General features: G+C 36.4%; 1 protein-coding gene across 1 annotated transcript in view; it reads left to right on the top strand.

Moving 5' to 3' along the window:
* Positions 1–14,592, top strand: part of EIF3E (eukaryotic translation initiation factor 3 subunit E) — a 46,347-nt gene that overhangs the window by 15,056 nt on the left and 16,699 nt on the right. The window contains exons 6-7 of the mRNA XM_023225056.1: positions 2,985–3,110; positions 3,774–3,898. Coding sequence (XP_023080824.1) covers positions 2,985–3,110; positions 3,774–3,898 — 251 coding nt within the window. The remainder of the gene's footprint in view (positions 1–2,984; positions 3,111–3,773; positions 3,899–14,592) is intronic.

Below are 14,592 nucleotides of genomic sequence, written 5' to 3'. Positions count from 1 at the left end.
TGAAAGAGCCATTGTAACTATGATCTGAGATTAGAATTTGACTCTCCAAATGACCTATTGTAGGTCAGTGTTGTATAAATTAAAGCTGTGCGACCCTAGAATCTGCCCTTTAAAAAAAAGAAAGAAAAAGACTTATGGATTTTAGAATACATTGAGGATTGTTCAGGTACACTCTGTTCTTTGTGAAACTTCTGTTTGGTTTTGAAAATGACAAAACTGGTTTGGTGGGAATTTTTGAAAACGTTTGCTTTAAAAGTTATTAGCACTATTGATTATTTTATTAAAATTTTCCTTCATTGTGGCCTTTGCTCTGGCTCCATAATATATCCCATTCCCTTATTCCGCAGCTCTTTGAAATAAAAGTGATTTTAGTTCCTAGGACTATTTGTTATATTTTTGGAGCTATATCTTTCCCTCCCTCAGGATGTGAAATGTATTTCCTGTTTGTATATACCACTTCATTTAAAAATATTTTTCCTTAAGGCTTAAGACAGTATGAGTAATGATAATTTTTGGAGGCATTAGGATCTTGACTGAAAATTTCCCTCTGATGTACCCTGTTGTGATGTCACTGTAAGAATTGTGCATTTAATACTGATTTTCAAGCATAGTTTTTAGTATTTTAGCATCTGAAATCAGAAAGTGTCTTTACTGGGTTTTTCGTTTGGGAAACATAAAATAAAAATGTATGTTAAAATTGATGACATCTTTGACTTGATGATATATTTTAATATTCAGATGTCCTTATAAGAATTAAACATTTTATCCTTTGTGATTAGAACAATTATTTTATGGATTTTGATAAACCAGTTTTTAAATTTTCAATGAATTTTGAAACATTTTGGTACTCGTGTGGCTACCATTAAATCAAGATAAAGAATATTTCTGTCACCTCAGAAAGACCCTTTTTCTGATCATACTCCACCCATGGTCCTGGGCATCCATTAACCTGCTTTCTGTCCCTGTAGATTAGTTTTGCCTGTTCTAGAATTTTACGTATGTAAGTCGAATGATGTACTATGTATGTGTTAGGCTTATTTTTACCAGCAAGTTTTTGAGATTTATTCATGTTATCATGTGTATCAGAAGTTAGATTTTATTTATTGCTCAGTAGTATTTCATTCTGTGAATTTACCATGGTCTCTTTAATGTATTCATCTTTTGATGAACATTTGGATTACTTTTAGTTTTTGTCTATTAAAAATAAAGGTGTTATGAATATACATGTACAAGTTGTATTGTGGATATACTTTGTGATAATAACTAGAACCAGGAGTGTCATGGATATATTTCAAAATGTAATTTACAAATCTAGTCCCTGTGTTATTTGCCTGCTCTTAGAGTGTGCCAAATGTTATTTAGTACATTTGAAAGGAAGAATCTCAATATAGACTGAGTTTGTATTGTGGTCCCCAATGTTTAGATTATATATCTGTAAATATGTGTATAGATAAATGTAAATTTACATCTGTAAATATATATGTAAATATATGTAAATCTGTATACATATCTCTGCGATGATTTTCATCATCATTTTAATAACTCATATTTACCAAGTTCTTACTCTGTATCAGGTGATAATTGTAATCTCTATATGTCTCATGTCACTTAAACTATGCAACTGAGGTGGGTTTTATCCCCATGTTGCAGTGAGGAAGCTAAAATACAAACTAGCTGTTAAGTGGTAGAGACAGAATTCTTGATCGGATTTCTGATCCTGCACATAGAGTTTAACTTGTAATTATGATATCTCATTGATATTTATACTATTATGTAAAAGTGCTTCTGTAAAAAATTAAAATTGAAATTTCATCTTGAGGTGTAGAAATGTTCCCCCTCTGCTACCCTTACTTATTTCTACTGCTTTAGCACATCTGATTGGTTCAGAGTCAGTTTACCTACTTCTACTGCTTTGTTTTGAGGGAGTCCAGCTTTGCTCATTGTTATTAGCCTGGTCATCATGAATGTTTTGAGTTTGTGACTGTTCTATAAGTGGATAGAAGAGGTAGGGATGGCCCTTAGTCCCCTCTTTTTTTGGGTTAAGAATGTGGTGTAAAATTTACAGGTTTCATGATGAGAAGTGTAGTTTGGGGCAAGTTACACTCTATGTATTAGTTCACCTCTTGAAAATGGGAATAAAAAATAGAGGGTTTTTGTTAGGATTACAGGAGAACACCAACTTGTATTGCTCAGTACATAATCCTTCAGTAACTTTTTTTTTTTTTTTTTTCTGCAAGCTCCGCCTCCCGGGTTTACGCCATTCTCCTGCCTCAGCCTCCCGAGTAGCTGGGACTACAGGCGCCCACCACCTCGCCCGGCTAGTTTTTGTATTTTTAGTAGAGACGGGGTTTCACCGTGTTAGCCAGGGTGGTCTCGATCTCCTGACCTCATGATCTGCCCGTCTTGGTCTCCCAAAGTGCTGGGATTACAGGCTTGAGCCACCGCGCCCAGCCATCCTTCAGTAACTATTAATTGTTAATCAGTGGGCCTGTTTTTTTTTCCCTGTCTCCCTCTCTCCATACTGACTTCATTTGTATCATAATTTGGAAATATTTTTTGGTTCTGTACATAATTTCTCATTACGTTGTAAATGAGACTCATGAGTCTTGATTTTCCACATCTTCATTCTAACGACAAATTACATGTGAATCTAACTTGGTTTCTAAAGTTTTAGGTGCCTGAAATTTGATTAGTTGTGTATAAATTGGCTAAAGTGGGTTATAGTAATATGATGCTGCGGTTTCCTAGTTATAAAAGTTATTTTTTATTTTCTTATCTAGACTGAATATTGAAGACCTGAGTATTTTTAGCAAAGGTTTTTTGAAACAAACCAATGTGATCCAGTAAGGACTTAGGTAACTCCAGTTTTGTGTAGAGAGCTATAGGTCTTTTAGTAGGCTAGAGGGATACATGGGTATAGAACATACATTAAGTTTATTCTTCAAGAATATTCACAATATAATTAATTATGATTTCTTAAACAGGTTCCAGCAACAGATAGAAATGCTTTAAGTTCACTCTGGGGAAAGCTGGCCTCTGAAATCTTAATGCAGAATTGGGATGCAGCCATGGAAGACCTTACACGGTTAAAAGAGACCATAGATAATAATGTGAGTTTGACTTTTTCACAGTTATTCTCTGAAATATCTGTGTATCCTTCACCCTTTCTGATGAGGAAAAACACTATGCACATTGGGAATAAAAAAATTTCAAATTAGCTTTTGTTGACCTTACAAAAATCATAGTGGCTTAACTAGTTTGACTGTCCTTGAACGAAATTGTCAAACTTCTTTTGGCTCTTAGAGAAAAAAACGTAGCCTTCATTTCTGTTACACAGTTACTGTGTCCTTTTTTTCTATGCCAGTCAAAATGACACCGTGCTGTTAGTGCCAGCTATTATTGAAAGTCCTACGCAGAAGACAGTTTTCATCTACAATTATCTAATTAAACCACTTACTATGAAATGTTCAGTTTAATTCTTGCTTTTAAAATGTTTTCTGAAATGATTATAATTTATAACTTCTATTAGAGTTTATAAATTAGAACGTCTTCAGTGGACATTACTGAATCTGTCTTTACAAACAGGGTAATAATTTGGAATGTCGAGGATCATGCAGAGAGAAGGCATAGGGGATCAGACATTGATCATAATGACCCTCGTGCATGCCTTAGAAGGGGCTCATTTTTAATTACAGTTTTGAGGTTAGTGATGTTTGTCCTGCCTCTTTCTTATATATTAATGTTTTTTATGTGTACATTTTTAAATCCTTTAGTCTGTGAGTTCTCCACTTCAGTCTCTTCAACAGAGAACATGGCTCATTCACTGGTCTCTGTTTGTTTTCTTCAATCACCCCAAAGGTCGCGATAATATTATTGATCTCTTCCTTTATCAGCCACAGTAAGTTATTTCACTGTGTAATTTTGGCTCTGTTTAGATAAAATTATATGGAATTGTTTAAAATTAAAATATACGTTTCTCTGTCATTTGAATTTGTTGTCACCAGTTTTTTTGTTTTTTGTTTTTTTTCCTTCATGTAGTAGATGTGCTTGTTATTGAAAAGCATGCGACTCTTAAGTAAATTGTTTGACAAAGTGCACCTTAAGCCTTTTAAAGTGCTATTTAAAGTGTGGTCATTGGGCCAGCAGCATAGGCATCATGTAGAATCTCAGGACTCACCCTAGAGCTAAATTAGAATTTGAATAAGATCCCAGGTAACTCGTGTAAACATCCAAGTTTTAGAAATAAGGCTCTAGGCCATACTACTTTTTTTTTTTTTTTGAGACGGAGTCTCGCCCTGTCGCCCAGGCTGGAGTGCAGTGGCCGGATCTCAGCTCACTGCAAGCTCCGCCTCCCGGGTTTACGCCCTTCTCCTGCCTCAGCCTCCGGAGTAGCTGGGACTACAGGCGCCCGCCACCTCCCCCAGCTAGTTTTTTGTATTTTTTTAGTAGAGAAGGGGTTTCACCATGTTAGCCAGGATGGTCTCCATCTTCTGACCTCGTGATCCGCCCATCTCGGCTTCCCAAAGTGCTGGGATTACAGGCTTGAGCCACCGCGCCCGGCCCTAGGCCATACTACTTGAAAGGAATATGTGCATCCTGCAAATCTTTTTATATCATCTTTGCTCTGTCAACCAGCTTTTGTTTAATCTTTTGGTGATGAGAAATTCACTGCTTATGAACTAGACCATTCTTTTGTTAGCTAGAAATTATTTGTAAACTTTACTCTTCCAGTGGAACTCAAATACCTTCTGCCCATTATTTCTTGTTTGTTTGGAATGACAGAAAACACGACTGCTTCATGGAAACTCTTTAGATATTTTAAGATAATTTTTTACTCCTCTCTGCTTCCTTCAGGCTAAATATCTCTAGTTTTATTAAGTAACATAGTTTTTCAGACCCTTTAATATTTTGATTGCCTTTTTAGATAATTTCTATTCATATTCTTACAATCTAGATCTTCATAATTGAAATTTTATTCTAGGATTGTCATCTAAACTTTATAGATTACAGTGGCAATATTAGCTCCTATTACTTGTACATACGCTTTTACTAATATAGCCTAAGATTGCAATAGCAATTTTAGCAATCGCTTCATGGTATGAGCTATATTGTATTGACTGTATTATTGGGCAAATTTTGCAATACTTTTTTTTTTTTTTTTCTCTGAGATAATGTCTGGCTCTGTTGCCCAGACTGGAGTGTAGTGACACTATCTCAGCTGACTACAACCTCTACCTCCTGGGCTCAAGCCATTCTCCTGCGTCAGCCTCCCAAATAGCTGGGACTGCAGGCACATGCCACCATGCCTGGCTAATCTTTCTATATTTTATAAAGACAGGGTTTCGCTGTGTTGCCCAGGCTGGTCTCAAAACTCCTGAGCTCAAGCAGTTCACCTGCCTTAGCCTCCCAAAGTGCTGAGATTGTAGGCATAAGCCACTGGGCGCAGCCCTGCATTAACACTCTTAGTTCATATTGTTGTTATTTGTTCATCTAAATGAAGATTTTATAGTTTCATTATGTTTTATCTTGTAGAAATGAAAATGGCTTCATATAACAAATGAAATAATAAAAATTCTAAATCAAACGAAATACTATACACTTGGCTGATATCTTCCAAAATCTGAAATACCGTATGTGGCATTATCAGATCGGTTAACTGAGGGAGGCATCCTAGGGGCTTTTGCTTTGTTTTTAAATGGTTCCATTAAAAGGATTCTGGGTCCTGATGAATGTATTGGTCAGTATTTAAAAAGTGTGTGCATATGGGAATATATCCTCACTCTGTGGGGCAAAAAAACCCCTATTTGAACATCCAGTAAAGCCTTCCTCCTTAAACATTCTAGTTAGGTATACACTGAAAAGCCACTGGATATTTGGAAGGAAGAGAAAAATGACATTAAAATTATATTTGGAGTATTTTTACCAGCCAATGGTTCTTAAACATTTTGCTCTTGGAACCCATTTACACTATTGAGAATTATTGAATGTAGTCCAGGCGCAGTGGCTCATGCCTGTAATTTCAGCACTTTGGAAGGCCGAGGCGGGTGGATCACCTGAGGTCAGGAGTTCGAGACCAGTCATGGTCAACATGGTGAAATCCCATCTCTACTGAAAGTACAAAAATTAGCCCCACGTGGTGGCGGGCACCTGTAATTCCAGCTACTCAGGAGGCCGAAGCAGAATTGCTTGAGCCTGGGAGGCAGATGTTGCAGTGAACCTAGATCATGCCATTGCACCCCAGCCTGGGCAACAAGAGCAAAGCTCTGTCTCAAAAAAAAAAAAAAAAAAAACGAATTATTGAATGTAATTTTCTTTGCATTGGTTTTATCTCTTGGTATATACAGTAAGTCCTCAATATTGTCTCTAGGTTCTTGGAAAATGCAACTGTAAGCAAAACAATGAATAGTGAAATCATTTTTTTTTTCTCATCAGCTTCATAATGAAAGAGTGTTATTTGGTTTTAAAGTTGCAGCTTCCAAGAACATACCAACTATGTTAAGTAAGGACTTAACTGTATTAAAAATCAAAACAAATAAAAAATTTTCTCATTAATGAATGGTAAATTGATTAGATTTAACACATAATAGAATTTTAACGAAAGGAACTTTAAAAATAAAATTATTGAGAAGAGTGACATTGATTTACATTTTTGCAGACCTTCAGTTGCTGGGTTAATTGAAAACTGAGTTTTCATGCCTGCTTTCTTGCAGTCTGTTGTGATGTGTTTTAACTGTAAGATGAAAAACCTAGCTTCACGCATGTAATTGTAAAAGAAAGGTGTGTTTTATTAATAATATCCTTTTCCGATAATTGTGAATATTCTTTTTTGAAGATACAGTAAAACTCAGTAAGAAGTACAGATACAAGAAAACTCAACAAAAAGTAGTTTTTAAAAGGTTGTTTGTAATGTAGAATCTGAAACCATGTCATTAAACTTTTTGGGATCCTAAGTTATAGTGGTATTCTAGACTGTGTTGAGCTATCTTGCACTTGGAATGGATCTTTCACCCATGCATGATTTTATAGTATCATTCATTGGTTGTTTGGGAAATACTTACTGGTCCAGTGAATTATGTAGGTATTCCAGTGTGTTGACATTATACAACACCAGAAAAACCACATTCATTAACATCACTATTAAACCCATAGAAATGGTTAAGTATTGGAAAACTTTCAAGCTCCCAGTGGCTGATACAAATTTTCCAAAATTCTAGTTTTTCTTGAAAGCTCTAATTTTTATCATTTGTTTTTCTTGAAGGACAGGCTCATTTCATTTTCTAGAAAATGTCTGCCAAATTCCCAAGTCTGAATTCCCAAGACAAACCAAGCTTTGGTTTGTCTGCCATTCTTTCAAGTAAAAATAGCGTTCTGTTGGAAAAGCAGCTGGTTCATCTTGTTTCTCAGTTGCACAAGTGCTTTTCCTTAAGGACAACCAAGACAGTGAAGTGCATACACAGCAGAAGCACTTTATGAATACTTGCCATTTAGTCATACAGAAGATTGGAAAGATCAGTACTTAAGGGTTGAAATTTTTAAAAATTAATTTGTGCTACCTGATTCAAGGACATAGTTGAAACTTTTTGTGTGTTTTTTAAAACTGCAAAAGTGTGGTGGTGAAAAATATAGGGATTACTAGTGTAATTGGATGCCACTGCTTTGATTTACTCTAAAGTCCAAGAAGAGTTTGTTTATAGTTTAGTAATTTTTAGTAACTTAACTGAGTGATACAACCATCACAAGCCAGTTTTAGAACATTTTTATTGCCCCAGTAAGAACCATCATGCCTATGGAACTATTTGAACAGAAACGGCCTGTGGAAAAGAAAGCTACTCAGTAGTATGATGACTTTTAGTTATTTACAAAAGTACTGTGTTTACTGTTTCACTTGCTATAGGGTCAGATTGCTGTCTTATTTTCTATCTTGTTAAGTCTTCTTGTCTGATTTTGATTTTTGCTTGATTCTGACTTTTTTCCTAATGGAAGTATACCCAGTTGACTTGACAAATCATTGTGTCATCCATTTCCCAGACTTCATATTCTTGAAATGGGAGAGCTACTTACTGTTGAGATTGTGTGTAATTTGCATTTGTATGTCTATAATCAGTATGTGTTTTTCAGTTGTCTCTGTTAAAGATTTATGAAAAAAGTAGTTTTAATTTTTTACAGCACAGTAGGTGGTTGGTTGATTGCATGTTCAATGGATATTATATGTAGATTGTAAATCGCATACCTTTTTTTAAAATTTAATTTAATTTAATTTTTGAGACAGAGTCTCACTGTCACCCAGGCTGAAGTGGAGTGGTACAATCTCTGCTCACTGTAAGCTCTTCCTCTCAGGTTCACGCCATTCTTCTGCCTCAGCCTCCCGAGTTGCTGGGACTACAGGCACCCGCCACCACGGCCAGCTAATTTTTTTTTTGTATTTTTAGTAGAGACAGGGTTTCACTATGTTAGCCAGGATGATCTCGATCTCCTGACCTCATGATCCGCCCGCCTCGGCCTCCCAAAGTGCTGGGATTACAGGCGTGAGCCACCGCACTCGGCCATACTTTTTATTTTTAATATAAAAGTACTTTAGAGATCATGTATATGTTTGTCCTTAAAATTAAAGTTTAGATACCAGTGCAGGTTAAAGTCTCTTACGTCACATGTATTACCATTTCTGCCATAATTTATTCTGACTCTAAAATGGAGATGATTTACACATTTGAAAAGTGTTGAACTTTTAAATGTAACATAATATATAAGATAAAGTAGCAGGTGTAAGATAGAGCAGTGTTCACAGGCTATCGGAGATGAGGCTTTGCCACTAAATGTAGATGCTGTTAGGAAAAAGAATCCATTTGTAATACAATGCCCTGTTACTCTCCACTTGTAGAAAGAAAGATGCAGTATTTCGTTTTCTAAATAAAAATAATACAAATTTTCTAAGAAATTTCAAGTTTTACTATTAACCAATCCACTATATGATGTGTAGAATTTGTACTGTCAGACTTTTCCTGCTGTTATTTTCCTTATATTTTCTAATTAGCTCCTGGTAAGAAAACTCTTTTTCATGCAGGTATTTTACCTGCTTTAGCTCACTCAAGATGACCTCCAAGGTCCTCATCTGGAAATCTTCTGAAGATCTACTTAGTGTCCTACCTGTGTTTTTGTTTTTTACTGTTTTTAAAGCCTCGCCTTCATGAAATGCACTTCCCTTTTTGTTCTTCCTTGTCCAAAGCCTATCTGTTTTTGAGGTCCAGCTAGATTTACTTCCTTCGTAAAGTCATTTCAGTGTATTTTGTTTAGCTTGTACTTGATGTTTAATTACTTAAAGCTGTTAAAATAAACAAAACTTTTAATAGCTTCATCTCCCCAACTTGTAAGCATACTTACAGAGTTGTCATTTTTCATGTTCTTGTAACATACAGTAGATACTTAAGTATTAAAATTTGGTGGCATATTTTTTGTTTTGATTATTAAATTTTCTGACTTCCAATTATGAAACACTGTAGGAAAACTCCCATAAAGCTGTACAGTTGGGGAAGAATTGTGCTAGAATGAAAAAATAAACTAAAACATTTTACTTACCTAGCTTGAAATATCACTTCACAACACAAATACTGAGTCTATTATTTAAAAGAAAAAAAATCTAATAAAATTTGATTTCAAAACTATGAGAAGTATAGCCTGCTATTACACAGCTTAAAATTCAAACTAGTAACATAATAAGTAGTACAAGAGCATGTCAAATAAGTACATACAGTGGTATTGTACATGCCAAATACTGGAGAAGTTAGAAGCATCTAGTCCTTGAAGATAAAAATTGATCTGTCTTAAATTTGGTTGGACAGAGAGGAGAGATAAGCCAGGGAAGTAAAACAAAAGAGCACATTGGTCATTGGTAGACTAACTGTTAACATATATACCTATGGTTTTGCTTATGTTTGAAACAAATTTATAATTGCTGATCCTTCAAGAATGTAAATTGAGATAACAAAATAATCATCTCTAATTTCCACTCCTATTCCTTCCTCTCCTTATCTATATATAGATGTATACACACCTAGATGTATATACACAGGATGGATCACTTTTGCCCTATAAGGTAGGGAGTCTGCCATGTTTCAAAGTCTGGCTGGGCGTGGTAGCTTCTCCCTATAATCCCTACTTCCAAGTAATCAACTACTTGGAAGGCTGGGACAGGAAGGTCACTTGAAGCCAGGAGTTTGAAGCCTGCCTGGGTAACATAGTGAGACCTATCTCTAGAACACTTTTTTAGAAATTAATTGGGCATTGTGGTTCACTCCAGTAGTCCCAACTACTTGGGATGTTGGGGCAGGAGGATGGTTTGAGTCCAGGAGTTAAAGGCTGTAGTGAATTGTGACTGTAACACTGCACTGTAGCCTAGGAGACAGAGTCAGATTCCATCTCTAAAAAGTAAAAGCACCTCTAGCCTGATACTGTATACCAAGGATCTGCAAACTATGGACCATGGGCTAAAATCTGGCCCGTAACCTGTTTTTATATGTCTGGCAGTCTAGAATGGCTTTTATATTTTAATTGGCTAAAAAAATGTGAAAAGAATAATAATATCTCGTGATGTAAAAATGACATGAAATTTCTATTTTAGTGTTCATAACTTTTTATTGGAAAACAGCCACTTTCTCTCTCTCTCTGTGTGTGTGTGTGTGTGTGTGTGTGTGTGTATAGTCTGGCTGCTTTTGAACTCTAATGGTAGACTTGAGTAGTTGAGACAGAGACGACATGTTGCACTTTTGCCACTTCATACTCTTCTCAGTTAACTACAAATCCAAGTGATGCCAGTTATACCTGGACAGTGTTTCTCATGCCCCATATTGTCACACTGCAACATTTTATTTATATGTTATCTTATTACCAGTGCATATTTACCCTGTCAAAACAGAGAAGTGAACTTCAAATGTGATTATAAAGCACAGTGGAGTGGAGATTTTTATTGTAGGAATTACAAAGCAAAGTACTAAACACTGTAGGTAAGCTAATAATATACATCCACGTTACTGGACTATAATCACTTATCACAACTGTCACATGTTCTCAAACTGACAGGAAAGCAACTGTCAGAAAAATTGTAAGTTTTAAAAATGGAATATTAGATCCCAGCAGAATTTTTTCACAAAACTTAATGAAAGTGAGGCTTCAAAGGTAAGTTCCTAACCTAGAGCAGTGCCTCATGCCCATAGCCCCATCACTTAGACTAAGGCAGGAGGATCACTTGAGCCTGGGAGACTGAGTGATGATCATGTCACTGCACGTCAGCCTGGGTGACAGAATGAGACCCTGCTCTAAATTTTTTTTTAAAGTTAAGTTTCTGAGTGGTTCTTTTCTTTCTTTTGTTTCCTTTTTTTCCTTTCCCTTTTCTTTTCCTGTTCTTTTTCTTTTCATCCTGTCCTGTCCTGTCCTGTCTGTCCATGGCTTGCTCTGTCGCCCAGTCTGGAGTGCAGTGGTGGAATCTTGGTTTACTGCAGCCTCAGCTCACTCACTCCCTGGGCTCAGATGATCCTTCCTCCCAACTCAGCCTCCTGAGTAGCTGAGACTATAGGCTCACACCACTATGCCCAGGCAGGAGTAGTACTTTTATTAGCCAAGTAAGGGAAGTCATTTACCAGTGGTGATCCAGTTAAAACATGTTTTGATTTTAGTAGCCAGAGAAATCTGTCCAGTGAAATAAACTTGTTTAAAACTATTAACCTTTCAGCGAGAACAGTTGCTCCGAGTTGAGGATATTGAGAGCATGTTGCTCCAGGGAGAGATTGAAACTGCCCCCAACCTGTTATCAAACACTGAATGGTTCTGGAGGTTAACTTTTGCTGCAGACCTGATAATGTTTCTTAGTCTGTTCCACCTAAAATTACAAAAGTGTTTATATGTAGAATTTATATTGCAGTAAAGTCATTTCAGTGACAACATGGTATGAATTTTAAGTAATAAAAAGCCACTGCTTTACACATTTTGTGTTCTGTCAGAAGTTAAAACACAAAGGGAGACCTTCATTCCTAAATAGGATTGTAGCAGATACATTTCCAAGCTCAAATTAGAGTTGCAGAAAGTTTTAGACCTCATTACAAGCACAAAGGAAATTTCTGTGTTTCAAAATTTGAACTGAAAGTGATTAATCTGCAATGTAATGACACGCTAAAAGATAACACCAATATAATAGAATTGTACATGTCTTTCTAAATGTACTCAGTTGGAATAATATACTTGTCAGTTGGTGTTTGATGTCAGCATTTACTAGTGCCTGTGCATGTTTTTACTTTTTCTTTTTTTTTTTTTTTTTTTTTTTTTTGGTTTTTTTTGGAGATGGAGTCTTGCTCTGTCGTCCAGGCTGGAGTGCAGTGGCACCATCTCAGCTCACTGCAACCTCCGCCTCCCGGCTTCAAGCAATCATCTTGCCTCAGCCTCCTGAGTAGCAGGGATTACATATAGGTTCCTGCCTCCACACTTGGGTAATTTTTGTGTTTTTAGTAGTGACGGGGTTTCACCATGTTGGCCAGGCTGATGTCAAACTCCAGACCTCAAGTGATCCACCCACCTTGCCCTCCCAAAGCACTGGGATTACAGGCATGAGCCACCATGCCCTGCCTACATTTTCTTTTTTCTTTTCTCTCTTTCTCTTTCTTTTCTTTCTTTCTCTTTCTTTCTTTCCTTTCTTTTCTTTCTTTCTTTCTTCCTTTCTTCCTTTCCTTCCTTTCCTTCCTTTCCTTCCTTTCCTTCCTTTCCTTTCTTTCCTTCTTTCCTTCTTTCCTTCTTTCTTTCTTTCTTTCTTTCTTTCTTTCTTTCTTTTCTTTTCTTTTCTTTTCTTTTCTTTCTTTTCTTTCTTTTCTTTCTTTTCTTTCTTTTCTTTCTTTTCTTTCTTTTCTTTTCTTTCTTTCTTTCTTTCTTTCTTTCTTTCTTTCTTTCTTTCTTTCTTTCTTTCTTTCTTTCTTTCTTTCTTTCTTTCTTTCTTTCTTTCTGTCTTCCCTCCCTCCCTCCCTCCCTTCCTCCCTCCCTTCCTTCCTTCCTTCCTTCCTTCCTTCCTTCCTTCCTGTTCTTTCACTTGCTGTGTCACCCAGGTTGGAAGTGCAGTGGTGCAGTTAACGGCTTATTGCAGCCTCGACCTCCTGAGCTCAGGTGATCCTCCACCTCAATTTTTTTGTTTTTATTTTTTTGTAGACACAGGGTTTCACTATGTTGCCCAGGCTGGTCTTGAACTCCTGGGCTCAAGCAATCCTCTCACCTTGTCCTCCCAAAGTGTTGGGATTATAGGCATGAGTCATGGTACCTGGCTGTTTTTACATTTTCAAGGACTAAATATGGAAAATCTCATTACAGATTACATTATCAGAAAAACATTTGCAATACTTTTTAATGATATGAATCTCTAAATTTGAAGTTAATTGAGCAAAATTATTCCAAGTGAAAGAATTCCATTGGTCTCATTAGTAGACCTATATTTTGGAAATCTGTTTCCTCTCTTTTTATAGAAATACCTAGCATACTATTCTGAATTTTGCCTCTTGCCCACAAAGCCAAAAGTGTTTACTATCTAGTGCTTTACAAAAATTTTGCTGGCTTCTGAAATACACTCCATAAACAAAGTATAGATTTCCCAAATAAGGAATCCTCCAGTAAAAATAATTAAGATGTATATGGTGCAATAGTATAAACTTAGGAAAAGTAAAAATAACACGCTATACAACAAACTTATAGAAAGATATGTGTATAAATTGATTTTAGATAAATTTATGATTAGTCTCATAAATGCACACTAAAATGACCTACTTCGTCTTGGCGCAGTGGCTCACGCCTGTAATCCCAGCACTCAGGACTCAGCAGTTTGAGACCAGCCTGGCCAACATCGTGAAAAGTTAGCCAGGTGTGGTGGTGTACACCTGTAGTTCCAGCTACTCGGGAGGCTGAGGCAGGAGAATCTCTTGAATCTGGGAAGCGGAGGTTTCAGTGAACTGAGATGGTACCGCTGCACTCCAACCTGGGAGACAGAGTGAGGCTTCATCTCAAAAAAATAAATAAATAAAATAAATAAATAAAATTACCTACTTTAAAACTGATAGTAAGAAAAAACAATCACGCTTTCCTGTGTTTGTGCATGAGCTCTCTGGCGAGAGAAGTAATTGTTATAAATGAGCATTGCAATTAAAAAATTTTCATTTGAAAGTCGAGCTTACTTTTTCAGATGATGTCATTCAACCAGTTTGTTTTTGGTGTCTTTTCCTAGAACTTATTTATTCTTGAGTGGATATTCTTTTTATACTTTGCCTCATTTAGAGGGCATTCAGGGTGGCTGAGTGGGACTAGATAGATTGGGAACACTATTAAGTGTTCGATTCTAGGGTCCTCTAAAGAGTTTAAACAACATTTTGTGGGAATCTGTAATATAATAAAATACAGATGTATTCATCATTGTCTGGGGGAACTTAGAAGATAAGGTATTGAAGCTGGACCTTGAAGGATGGCTAAGATTTAGGCTTTCAGGGGTATGTGTTTGGGAGACCAATCTGTGTGGAGTGAACTTGAAGAAAGAGGAAGCTGTCAATGGTAGTAGCTGGATGAGTGATTTGGGGCTTG

The sequence above is a fragment of the Piliocolobus tephrosceles genome, chromosome 7 (genome assembly GCF_002776525.5).
Source record: "Piliocolobus tephrosceles isolate RC106 chromosome 7, ASM277652v3, whole genome shotgun sequence".
Taxonomy (NCBI): Eukaryota; Metazoa; Chordata; class Mammalia; order Primates; family Cercopithecidae; genus Piliocolobus; species Piliocolobus tephrosceles.
Note: the sequence above shows the minus strand (reverse complement) of the source record. Positions and strands in the feature narration are given on the sequence as shown.